General features: G+C 30.4%; 1 protein-coding gene across 2 annotated transcripts in view; it reads left to right on the top strand.

Moving 5' to 3' along the window:
* Positions 1–4,252, top strand: part of LOC129966545 (protein shisa-9-like) — a 392,084-nt gene extending 387,832 nt beyond the window's left edge. For both annotated transcript variants that reach the window (XM_056080985.1, XM_056080987.1), the window contains one exon: positions 3,912–4,252. In XM_056080985.1, the coding sequence (XP_055936960.1) occupies positions 3,912–4,041 (130 nt within the window). In that variant the 3' untranslated portion in view covers positions 4,042–4,252. The remainder of the gene's footprint in view (positions 1–3,911) is intronic.
* The last annotated feature ends 9,328 nt before the right edge of the window (positions 4,253–13,580 follow it).

Here is a 13,580-nt window from a genome sequence, read left to right as displayed (position 1 = left end):
TCATTATTCCCCATGTTCTTTAATATTCTGAAATAAAAAACATTTCCTTCAATTGCTTAAAGCATTTCTAGAACAGACAGGATTCGTCTTACAAATAATGTCCGATTGTTAAAGTTGAATTTTTCAGCTGATCTCATGCCAAGTGTGGTAATCCTGACATATTGTATTGTAACACTAAAAAGCCTTTGTTACCTTTTCATGTTACCATCCAAAATGGCGCACTTTTAACTAATTTCCGTACTTTTGGCACTATTTTGTGCTTTGCGAAAAAGTGGATACTGTTCTTAAGTATAATCTAAATAAGACAAAATCTTGAATTTCTACAGATAATTTTAAATTACGTTTATAAAACTATAACTAACTAAATTAGACTTACAGCTCATCTTCAAATTAAGATTCCACTGTCATAAAAAATATAATTAAAAAGTAGCATAAATAATTATGCCGCTTATTTTTTTAATCAAATATTACAGCTTTACAATCGCATTTAAATTATGTTAATCAAAGTCAATTTAAATTTTTAAAAGCATAACAACCATGCAAATAATCTGCATATGAATATCATTTACATGTAAAGTAAATATTATTTTTTAAAGTTTGCATTTCATAATAAAGTAAGTCTCGAGCTTCATATATGGCAAAGTTTTGAGAAAAGCAGTAATCAAAATTCAATAATTCTCAGTTTTTAAGAAAAGCAGTAATCGTACGGTAGACATTAAACATCGGAAACTTAGTTGCTTGTAGCAGAAAACTATTATTTGGACATGAGATTTTACTCTAGCGTCAAATATCAGGCCAGTTCTAAATGCATATTCAATAATAGAGGGCTTATTATCTTTGAAAATTTGAAAATTTGAGAAAAATTGAATAAAAAGATCTCGAGCAAAAACTCGCAGATGTAATTTTTCCCCTTACCTTGAATGGTTTGCAAAAGGATTCGCAATTCGATGTCGGACGTGTCCGTTGTTTTTTGCCAATCTTCAACGAATTTTCTGGATCAAATCTGCAAACCAAAATGTGAGCTGTTGGTTTAAGAAATGGCTAATTAATGGCTCATGCTGTGATTGCCTCATTTCGAAGCTGAATTTGTTAGCAGAGAAAACAATAATCTGGTGGATTTCGCGAAGGATTCAGCTCACAAGTGTGTATGGGTCTTTATAGAAATAGTTAGTTTCCTGGATTTTAATTTTGTTTGCTACTTATTATTTGTGCGAAGCTAGTTTCTGAGTGGTTCAACTATAAAAGAATCGCGCGAAAATCAGTATGTAAATGGAAATGAGGGTAGATATGCCCAGCTTAATTATACGATTTGAGAAAAAGCATTGAGTTGGTCCCTATCCTTATTTATTATATCTATTAAAAGACTGTTCAGTAAATTTTAATGGAACCAAAAATACAGGAAGAACTACAGAGTCTTTTCCTGATTACAAAATTATGGTAAAAAAAAATATTATAATTATTCATAAGGTTGTTTCGATATATTGTAAAGACTTTTATACAATTTTTAATAAAATCACTTACTTCGGTGAATTTTAATGGGAGCGTCTTTGAGAACAGCTCAAAGATTGTCAAGGCGGTGTTCGAATTTTCACCAAGAAATCCAATATTTTAATTGTTACGTTAGAAATAGAATCTGCAAACTTTGTGTGTATAAATATCTACATCTAGTGTTGCAAACACTTCAAATGGAATTTCATCTTTTTATGTAACCCGAAATTTGACTTTAAACTGTAATTGCCCATTTGAATTCATAAAACTGAAGAATTCATTGAGCCTTTTCTTTCGTTGTCGCCATTTTGATAACAATAGATAAAATCATTCTATGTTAGTTGTGTTAGCTGTTTGACTAAAATAAATTTAAGAACACTATTCCGGAATTTTTATTATTCCGTTGCAAAAATTTTACTCTTCTGTATTCCGTTGTTCTTTCGTGTTGTCACAATATGCATTGCATCTGCAATCATATCTCTGAGTGTATTGGCATTGCCAAACGGCGTTGCAAATACTTCAGTTGGTATTGCATCCATTTATATAACTCGAAAATTGATATTGAACAGTAATTTTCCATTTTAATTCATAAAACCAAGGAAGATATAGAACTTCTTTCTTCGCTGACGTCATTTTGATAATAATCGAACATAAAATCGCTTTCTGCATTACTCGTTTTATCTATCAAAATAATCTAGATTAAAATTAATTTATGAACACAATTGCAACAATTTTACAATTTTATTCGATAAATTTTACTTTTCTGTGTTCTGTTGTTCATTCGTAATAGTTTTTGTCATCAGAGAAAACTAAAGCCCTACTTATTTATTTAATTTTAACTAATCTATATAAAAATTATTGATCGTTTTACTAAAAGAAATTTTGGAGTTTTGCATAGAGTACTTTTGTTTCAGCAAAGTCTTCGAGAATCGAATGGGTTTGGAAACTACATGAATAAAACGAATTTTAGTTGCACTACAGAGCGCAACATCTTTTCGGCAAACTATAAATTAAATGTCTTGGAATAGAAGAGATTCATTTCTCAATACTTCGCAAATCAAACAATGTTGTCGAAATAACAAATTTCAAATTTCTGATGATGAAAGGGAAATTATTGCATTTGATATATTTCCGTAAAGGGTTTTAAATAAAATTTCTCCAAGCTGCTTTTCTTTTCGCCAAACTACTGGAATTTAGCATAATGGAGACAGATTTTAAATCATTGATAGTTCTCTACAAATTGAATAACACTCCATCTTACATCTAAAGAAGTAATCCATTACAATTTAAATCAAAGGTAAAAAACCTAGATACTATTTTTTCTTACATTTTTTTTGGAGTTACTTGTAAAGGCCGAGAAGTTGCAAAAGAAAATCTGTCGTTCTCTTTTGTCCATTTTAGAAAGTAATCATCGAAAGTATGATTTATTTTGATACATTAAAGATGAAAATAGAGAAAAAAACTCAGAATATCAATTAGAAAAGCTATATGAGGATTTACTTGTTCTTTTTTTTCTATTTTACAAAGTGATTGTCAATTTTTTAATAAGAAGGAGAGGTAAAATAGAAGGAAACATTTATGTGAGATCGATATGGACTGTAACTGTAACTGTGTTTGTTCTGAGGCAATCGTTGGGCGCAGTAGGAAGTCACATGATCTACGTAAGATCATGAGATCGTTGTCAATCTGATGTCAGGGTCACATATATGCGCAAAAGAAGAAAAGAAAAAGGCAGTAGAAAGTTACTATCCTATTCACATTCTAACTTTCTCATCGTTCCACAGATCACGTGATACTGATGAAGTCACTTGATTTCCTGTTGCGCAAACTGATTGTCTTTCCTATTAGCAGCAATATCCACCAATATTTTTATACTTTTATGATATTTCACGGTGTTCAGAATATCGAACAAAATCGTGGAGATATTGTATAATTTGTTGTGATAATATGATTGGTATAAAATTTGTCTTCATTTTTCTGGATTCTTTACAATGGAATTTAGCATTAAGGCAACAGTCTTTTGCTAAATATCTTCACAATACTGTACAATGTTCAGAATGTCGCGCGAAATTGTGAAGATAGTGTACAGTTTATTGTGATAATATGATTGATGTAAAATCTGCCTTCATTTATTTGGCTTTTTTACAATGGAATTTAGCATAATGACTTCAGCTTTATGATAATATGTTCAAAATATTTTACATGTTCGGAATATCGAACAAAATCGTGAAGATATCTTACAATTTCTTGTCATATTATGATTGATATAATTTTATTATACAACTACTTTCAATTTTATATCGCAATTATCATGGTTTACATGCTGGTCTCGATAAATTATCTGGAAGTAAAACTGCCATTTAAATGTTACTTAATTTTTAATAAAATGCTATTAATTAAAGTTTATTTTCCCTTTCTTTCAGTTTCGATCTGAGGACATCTCGTGTTGGCTTAGCATCTCAGCAAAGATATCCAATCAATCCTAATCGGAGACTTAACGGAAATGACGGAACCCCGACACAGAACACACTCTACTGGTCAACTAAGTTCTGACGTTACAAGTAGTGGCGATGAGCCGTTCATAGAACTAAGATGTGCCACGAGAGCGTATTTTTGTATGTGAGGTTGAAAGATTATGTAGTAATGGTAAAACATTTGCGCAAGTCATGCGAAGGAAGGTGCTAAGAGTCAACAAATACATTGGTTTGGATTGCATCGTAATTATCAACGTCACTCAGCTGTTTGTAATCACCTGATAGTCTTAAGCATTCAATAAAGATTTTAATTTCTAAAAACATTCATTTTGATTTTGTAATGTTTTATTTTTTTATGAACATCTACATTTAAAAATTGTCACATTCATTTTTTACAAACAGCGGAAAGATTTGAGATTAGTGTCCGCTTTCTCACCGAGTACAAAAGAAATTGCGCCAAACGCCCAAAAACTCGCCAATGGTTTGAAGATATGAAATAGTAACATACATTTTCTGGAATCGTAATAAAAATTATTAGGAATATCATGTTTCCCAAAGCAATCCCATGCAAATCAAGTTTCCATGCAAATCCCAAAGAAATTCAAATTTGACGATTGGATATTATTTTTAATCCAAATCCTAACAGCTTCGGATTTTACGTGCCATATGGCACAATGGTATCAAAGAAAGCGTTGCAGATTTTATCAATTTCTATCTTCAAATTAAGAAGGAAAGTGGTGGTATTTGTTGGTACTATTCATTATATAGAAAATTACAAATGTTTGAAAAATATATAAAATTCTAAGGTCTACTGCATCTTGAATGACAATCTCTGCTTTGGAACTTGAAGCAGAGATTGTCATTCAAGACGCAGAAGCACTATATAAATTAGAACTTAAAGATTTAAGTTCTAATTTATATAGTGGCTCGATTGCATATCAGCCCTTTCGGATGCAATGATGTGCTTCAGATGTGCATCGAAATACTTATTTTTTGGTATTTAAAATTGTGAATAAACTAAAGGTACTTATTAATTAAATGTGAAGGATTGGTAATTCGTTGGCGATAATTTTGACATTTTTATTTTTCTCACCTTTAAAATCAAAAACTTTGATATCTTTTTATATAAACAGCGTAAACAGATGCTTGTTTTCTTTTCGTAAGTTAGAAGCGCGCTCGTAGGGTTGCAAATACCAATTTGCTTTTCATGCGAGTTTGGGCTCTTTCGCCTTTAATTAATAAGTACCAAATTAAAATATAGTAGATTCTTAATACCTTTCTTCTTATAATCCGAGGTATTTAGTGGGAATATGCAGATGATTGAAAGGAATACAAGCCATGGTAAGCGGATGTCTGGTACTTTGACACGACATAAACAATAACTAACTACCCAGATTTTTAACTATTTTTAATAATATAGCATAATTTTGGGTACAGTTTTGTACATTTTGTGCACTAAATAATAAGTTTTTCTGTTAAAGTGCGGGTTTCTTTTTTAATAAACTTTAACTAATTCTTCTCTTTCGTTAATACAGCCATTTCCTAATCTGATATTTGCTGTATTACTGACAGCTTATTTAGCAGTAAATAAAAAGACAACAATCACCTAATCATATTTAATTATCATACCTATTTTATCTTCTTATTTGGATCGAAAAAACATCCCAAACAGGATTAGTATCTAATTAGGAGATAAAACGAATTTATAAACCATGGAGTTCATATCACTTTAAATCAGACTTCCTTTCGCCTTTAACATCTAAATTTAAGAGGAGCAGAACAGGGGGTCAGGCTGACACGTGACTGCTAGACATCTGGCCACGTTTCAGAATTACGTAGTCTTTTCAAAATCATATTCATGCAGCAGCAAAACAAAATTTACTTTACATTAAGCACAAACTTCAGTACTTTAAAAAAACATAATAAAATGAATTTGTAGTTCTGAACTCAATTTTTAAGATTTCACTGATATCAATATAAAATAGTGTTCTGACGTCTCTATAAGTAAACTCATTTCAGGAGAAACTCTATCGTTATCACATAGCATGTATTTATTTTGGTCGAAAAAAATTAATTTTCAAAATTCAATTTCAAGGTTTTCTTTCGAAAGAAAACAATTTTATTTTGTAAAATAAATTTTGTAAAGGAATAATTTTATTTTGTTATTAAAAAATCTCATTTTAAAAAATACAAAAGCTATTTTGCTATGGGCATCACAATTTTAATCTATGGTCAGATAATTGCAAAAATTTCGCCAAAAGATGCCAATTTTTATATTGGCCCAATGTACAAGAAGTGCAGATGTTATAAAATATCTACACATCTCGCCAAATTTGAGTTGCCAGCTGAAGATGAACGTCGTCGTAATTATTAATACAAAAGATCGGGTGAACGTCAAAACATGGTGGATTATCGTTCCCATTGATTGTGGTTGTAATTTGCATTCTGTTGTTTGCATCTAAAGACAAATGGTATAGGTATGTTTGCATAATTTTATTATTTCATTGAATAGTTATAGAACTGTACATTATGAAGTAGATTATAGATTAAATCGTCAGATAGTGTAATTTCACTAAACAATAGCACACTCGTGCCATTGTTTTATGTATTTAGAATCATTGTCGAAAAGGGATCATTGATTTATGAAACACCACAATCCATCGTAGAATTCCCGAACCCCAAAAAAGTTTTTGAATATCTGTATTCCACTTATGTTATATGATCTTCTGAGCCTACCAAATAGTTACTTGAAATAATATTCCCAAGACCACCGATGCTGAGGTGTTTACAAAGGCTCAAAGATTAGTTGTCCATGTCTTTGTTACAAACTTTGATGTCTTCTTCATATAAATGCAAGGCATTCTTAAAAGGAAAAGAAAGGATGATGTTCTAAACTCTAGGAATGTGAAGATTTCTAACATACATTAGTCTACAGAATCTCCTAATTCACTTGTTGTTATTTTTATAAATTTAAAAGAATAAAGTAATAACAAGAGTATTCCAAGAAAACAACAAAAACCCTGACACAAATTTTAAATGCATTTTTTTGTAATTCTAAATTCTATGATAATGTAGCAAAGAAAGAGTTGATGTAATTCCATCATTGTACAATTAGATGCAATTAGTGTATATATTCTATGGGTTTCACATATACATTTGAAATTATTTCAAAAAGAATTAATTGAAAACTTGTTTACACACACACACTGTTCTGTTCCAGTCTTATTCCAGATATGTTATTAGCATTGGTTTCTTATTAATTATACAATAGATTTTTAATGTCTTTAAATTTTTATATTTCTATAAAAATTATGGTCGATTAAGTTTCGTTTGAAGCCACGGTAAAAATATTTTATTTCATTATATAATTTACCGAGTTATCTCCTGAAGCAGAAAAATATTCTATATTCATCCACTTCAAACATAGAAACAAATGAAATCCAAATCTTCTTTGAATTAAGTATTAGACAAAATGTGAAACCCACGCTTAATTTATTTGTACTTGCAGCAGACATGGCAAATTTAATAGAACTAATGACAGCGCTGATTTTACTAAATCTTTAAAAGTATCGTTTCTTCAGCAAATGAAGATCTCTTCCAAAATGTTACGATCTTAGAATAACAATGTCAGTTTGAAGTTTGAATTTTTTTTATTATCTTCTAATACGACACACTAAATTCAAGATATTTGTTAGTTTAATCAAAATAAGATTCAACTGTATTCTGGAAATGCTCAAGAATTCCATGAAATTTTCATTTTATCTAATGAAAGGTACGAAGGATTCGACATTAAATAACCGATTTCCGCTATCTGATTACATGATTCAATTGCATGACTCATTAAAATCTTTCAAGCAATCAAGATATGAACTTTAATAAACTTTTTAATTACTGAGTCGAAAATATCTAGCAACAACGTTACAATAAAAGATAAAATTAGATTTTCCCCAGTTCTAATGCATTCGTTATTTCGCAATCTGTTAGCAGTAGATGAAAATTCTCAAAATACTGAATGCTAGACTATTTCCGCTTTCATACTAGAAAATAAGCGAAAGCATGGCCACTTAATAAAAGAACATTATACACTATATCACGTACTCAAGCATCTAATGAAGTTCCTAGAGCTCCAAATATCTTCTACAAGGAAATATCTCATAGAAAATTCTAAATTAATGAAGTGAAGGGAGAGGATGGATTCTATCATGAGCAACTAATTTTATGTTCCTCTCTTCGTGTAAACATAGTTTATGCGCGCTGTGTTATTCGAATCAATTTTGCAGACTCCCATTATTGACAGTACTAAAATTTAATACTTGATTCTGTCAGCTAGCATCAGCAGATAGTTTCAGAGAGGATTTTATGATCGTTTTATGAACCTGGCGTAGAATCGTCTATTATTTGGAATTGGCTGTCTTCTGCAAAAGGAGAAAATCGTTCCGTTGTATTTAAATTTCTTAGGACAAGAAGATAGTACATTATGAAGTATACCGAAATCAATAATTTTAATTACACTATTTGCCTGAAAAATATTAATCGAAATAAAACCGAACTGTTGTTCACTGATTAGGGGTTAAATCCAAATTTAAAATATTTGAACCGAAATAGTATTTACCTTTGATTATAGTACATGCTTAACAAAAATACAACCGTGACATATTAACAAAATACGATAACAAAATAGGATTTCATAGAATTAACAAAATTATTGATCAATTCTTGAAATTAAATACTACTCTTCAGAAGATGGCTATTTTTACTTTTTCATATACGTAGTATAAAGTATAATAATCGTCAAAAAGTTCGAATTTGAGATTTCAACGCATTTTCTCGTCTTAGACCTCCAATGAGTTCGAAAAACGCATTTTTGGGAAATGTCCGTCTATTTGAGGCAAAGATGACTCAAAATCGCTTTGAGTTAGACGGACAAAATTTAGTATATGATCGGTACACCAAAATGTTTTTTTTTTCTATCAAATTTTGAGCAAAATCCGTCCAGAGAAAGTCTGTCTGTTCATCTGTTCAAATATAAGTTAAGACGATAATTACAAAATGACTCAGATAAATAAAATTCAATACACGTTTAGCATTTATAGTGTAGAAGTATATCAAAATTTGAGCCTTTCAACGCAATTCAAAATTCAATTCAAAAATTTGAGCAATTCAACGAGGAGTTGACCGTCTGTCGGTCTGTACTTTCAGAAACATGTTTACGCGATAGCTCAAAATCTGAGTGACTTAAATTTATCAAATTTGATATGTAATTTTGTGACTACAATTCAAGTTCCGTGACGAGATTTTAGTTTCAAAAGATTGTCAAAAATGCGTCTAAAGTACAAATTCTATTTTCCAATAGTGTTAATAGCCTGATTACTAGCCGACAATCACAAGATAGATTCAGTAAAAATGCTACATTCACGTGAGAGATTAATATTTTTTAATTCTTGTACACTAATGCCATGTAAGGCAATTTCTAAGAAAACACTTATTTAGAGAGTATGTGGGAAACTGGACCAATTTCATTTCCATTCAATATGCGTTTTAATTTTTAATATTTAATTTGCTACACAATTTGTAACATTATTTTTATTATCACGAGGAAATTCGGATAAGTTTTATTATTCCATGAAATCATCCAATCGCCTTCTTTTGCCATTTCTAAAATAAAAATTTCAAAAAATAATTCCTTTACATATTAACTCCAAAATAGAACTTTTATTTCCATTTTTATTTCGTAATATGTAAATATATTATGCTGATCGCCAAATAATTTGTAGTAGATATATTCCATTAAATTTATGTTTTTCAATGTTAAGGAATAAGAAGATGAAAATTTAAATTAATTCATTCTATAATTAATTCATTGATTCCATAATAATTCATTCATTACAATCTGTTAGGAAAAATAATATTCCAGGATAAGGAATTAGTCACCAAAAGCGGCTAGTAAAAAAGATATTTTACGTCGAGATATTTTGATTTTCAAGATTTGGCTACTTCACTCAATAAAAGCATGGGAAATCCGAATTTCAATAATTTTGGCTAAATTGTAATACAAGTATTTCCACGCCTGTATTGTAATTTAACCAATACAATACAGATATTGAGGTAGCAAACTTATGTAACTTAGTAATAATATAAACCTATAAAAAATTATGAAAAACTTATAAAAAAATTTATTTGAGTATCCAGACGACTATGAATCATATAGTGCATGATTGGAAGTGATTACTACGTAGTGTCACAGTAGCCATTTAAAGTAAAAGCGTATCATGTCAGTAAATATGCGCTTAAATAATAACTATCCATTCAAAATATTTACATTAAAATGTTCGGGTTTGTAAATTCCTTGGTTTTATATTATTTCACAGATGCTGAAAATCCTTCACTTTCAGTTAATATTACACTAATTCCAAAAAAAAAAGAGATTTTCGGATTGTTACAAATAAATATTTTGCTGGCAAAATAGCAATTTATTTTCCTAAGGGCAGAAAGAAATAAACAGACAGCTTTTTCAGAGCAGCTTAATTTGCATTTCTAAATGCCATGTTATTAGCGCCGGAGGCTGCAACTATTAGCTTTCCAAATTCCCAAGAAAATCACGATTTCGCAGTTTCGTCAATATTGACTCTAGCTAAAGGCGTTTTTAAAATTCGACAACTCTAATTATTCCAATCATTAGTGTGATAATATTTCTTTGGAAAGTATCAAATTCACTTTTCTTGAAGAAAAATGTTCTTTTAAAACTCTTTATTGGAAAGGGCATTCCATAAAAAGCTACGAAAATTTAAAGCCATTTTGGGAGAAATGTGGTAATATGTTTTTTCGGATTCTTTTTTTATGTTAATTCAGTTCTCGCATTTTTCATTTTTAATACATTTCTGCGCCATGCTTTAAAAACTGTTTTAATTTTGTTATTGAAATCTACTTTATAATCTAAATTGAAATGGCCCTTTGGCGGTGGTATTTAAAAATTAAGTGCACATTGAAATAAAAATAGAATGACATGTAGCAAAAAGTTTTTTTTTTAAAAAAAAATGTTAGATTTTCTTATTTGTACATAATTTGCTTTCCCAAATATGCGCAAAATCTTTGAAACTAAAAAAAAACTTCAAGTATTACTTGACACATTAAAATTTCAAGTTTTTACTGTGTCTAATATATTTTCATGAAAAAAAGCCAATTTCAGAAAACGGTCTAACATTTCAAAATTTAAAAAAAACAAAAAAAATAATGATTTCAAACTCTCATTTCAAAAATAATGCAAAGAAATAGCATGAATTAAATACAGATACACACATAGGCTTTTATAACTTAATAAGGCAAATTATTTTACACAATGAAGCCAATAAATCTTTAAAAGCTTAAGAAAACTAATTAAATAAAGAAGGAAAAAAAAGGCAAATAATTTTGCACAATGTTGCCAGTAGATTTTAATAGATTAAAAAAACTAATTAATTAAAGAAGCAGAGAACTTTGGTTCATGTATCTTAATTAAGCAATTTCGAAGTAAAAAAATAAAAGAAATTTTATATCTTTTAAACGTAGAAATATTTTGATTATATATAACAATAATAAAACCGTGGACTTAATAAAAATTTATTCGTAATTTTTCAACAGAACAATTATTGACTGAAACAAATAAAATATAATTTTTTTTATCATTTAAAGCATTTATTCAGTTTGAATTGTTCGCCATTTTCAAACGATTTAAAAATTTGCTATTGAACCATGATTAGAATGAACGTTCTGTATATCAATCGTTTGGCAAACGAAAATATCTAGTAGAAACGAATGAATTTATCTAATAGAAATTATTCCCAGTTTTTTTATAAGCATCATCAAAGCTCTGTTATTTGAAAAAAAATACCCATTTTGGTCTCTAACAATGAATAACCTGATGATGAAATCCATTCTTTCTTACTGCAAATATTTGAGCTTTCAATTATATCAGCTGACATTTAATTATTCGTCAGAAAAATGTCAAATACCATAACGAATTTTTCCTCCCTTTTCTACCGCCTCATATCAAAATGAATCCATTCCTGTGAAGGGATCAGCAAAGTATACCCGATGAAATAATCAAATTAGAGAATTTTATCGGCTTAATTTGATGGACAATATTTAATTAAACAACTACGCTTCGTCGTTAACTGCAGTAATTGATTCCAACAATTTCTACTTGCTTCATTTTTGCGCTGATGGAGATATTTCGCTGTTCCAGATTAATTGGTTCGTTCGGTCGGCACAGCAGCTTTGCAAACACAAACGCGAAGAATTAAAAAGGATATAACTGGGGATATTTGACAGGTGCAGCAACCATAATTCACATCAGCGCATCATTTATTTAATACCACAAACTGAAGATGGGCGCATTAATCTTCATTCCGAGCCCTACGAAAGAACCCCGGGGAATATAGGCAATCTATCATACAGAAATAGACTCGAGATGTTTGGATCTATCTTTCAGTCCTCAGACAGACTGCATCGCATTTTTTTACAAAAATGTGACTTTTTCCCCGAAAGTTTCAGAGATCCATATGAAAAATTTTGATTTAAAAATGCATTTATTGGGAGAAGCAAAGGATCGGGATTAAATTATTTAAATTCCAAATGAATGGCTATTAATATGTACACCATATATATTAACAGAATTAAGCAATGGCAACAGCTCTTTATGGAACGAACTGCATCCTATTAACATAAATTTAATTGCTATTTTAAATTATTCTTGCTCAAGAACCATAGAGCATTCTTAATTTTTAACTCTGATGCTAAGTGACGTAAGTAATTGGTGAAATAGTCCCACTTGTTTATGTTAGGACCTGAATCGGGGTTTCGTTTTTAGATGTTTTTAGAAAATGGCAAGTAGTTAGGGCTAGATACAGTATTTAGTTCAGTTCGGTTCTGTTATATTGTCGCATAGATAAACCGTGTGTTAACTGAAGTCGAAAATAACAATCGCTAATCTCAACTCGATACTTTATTCAAGGAGCTAAACCTTATCACTGTTTTTATCCACAAGATGAAATGACACGAATCTTCCAGATTTAGAAAGACACAGAAATTATTTCTCATTTCTTCTAGAATGTTCTTATAACAGAAAGTAAATCAATGACAAAACTATTTTAGGCCACTTGCCTGCAGTCACATGCGAACTTGCGAATTGTCGCTTTCAGTTCATAGCATTCTATCACTGAGCCATTCAGTCCGTGCTAAGTTAGAAAAAGTTTCGTTACAATATTAACGTCCCATTTTAAAGCAACGTTAGTGTTATTTTGGGACGGATCTCTTAATTTTAAACCGCGGTCAGATGGCGAAGACGACATCTGAGCTGACCACTCTCCAAACTTCCGCACTACACCAACTGGAGGCCATTTGATCCCGATGGATTTAGGGTCCACCAGACCTACTTATACGACGGTTCTTCGGTGGAATTTGGTCTCGAATCTGAAACACTACGCTACCGAATTCGAGACTTTACCACCAGGCCACCGCTGCCTAGATACTGTGTTTAAACGTCATAAGCTTTCAAATTAAAGTGATCGAGATCAATTTGGGGATGAAAACTCTGCCCTGATCCCTCCTCTTCCTCCCCCATAATACAGATAATTAGTGTTC

Source organism: Argiope bruennichi, chromosome 4, assembly GCF_947563725.1.
Source record: "Argiope bruennichi chromosome 4, qqArgBrue1.1, whole genome shotgun sequence".
Taxonomy (NCBI): Eukaryota; Metazoa; Arthropoda; class Arachnida; order Araneae; family Araneidae; genus Argiope; species Argiope bruennichi.
This window is presented reverse-complemented; position numbering and strand designations above follow the sequence as displayed.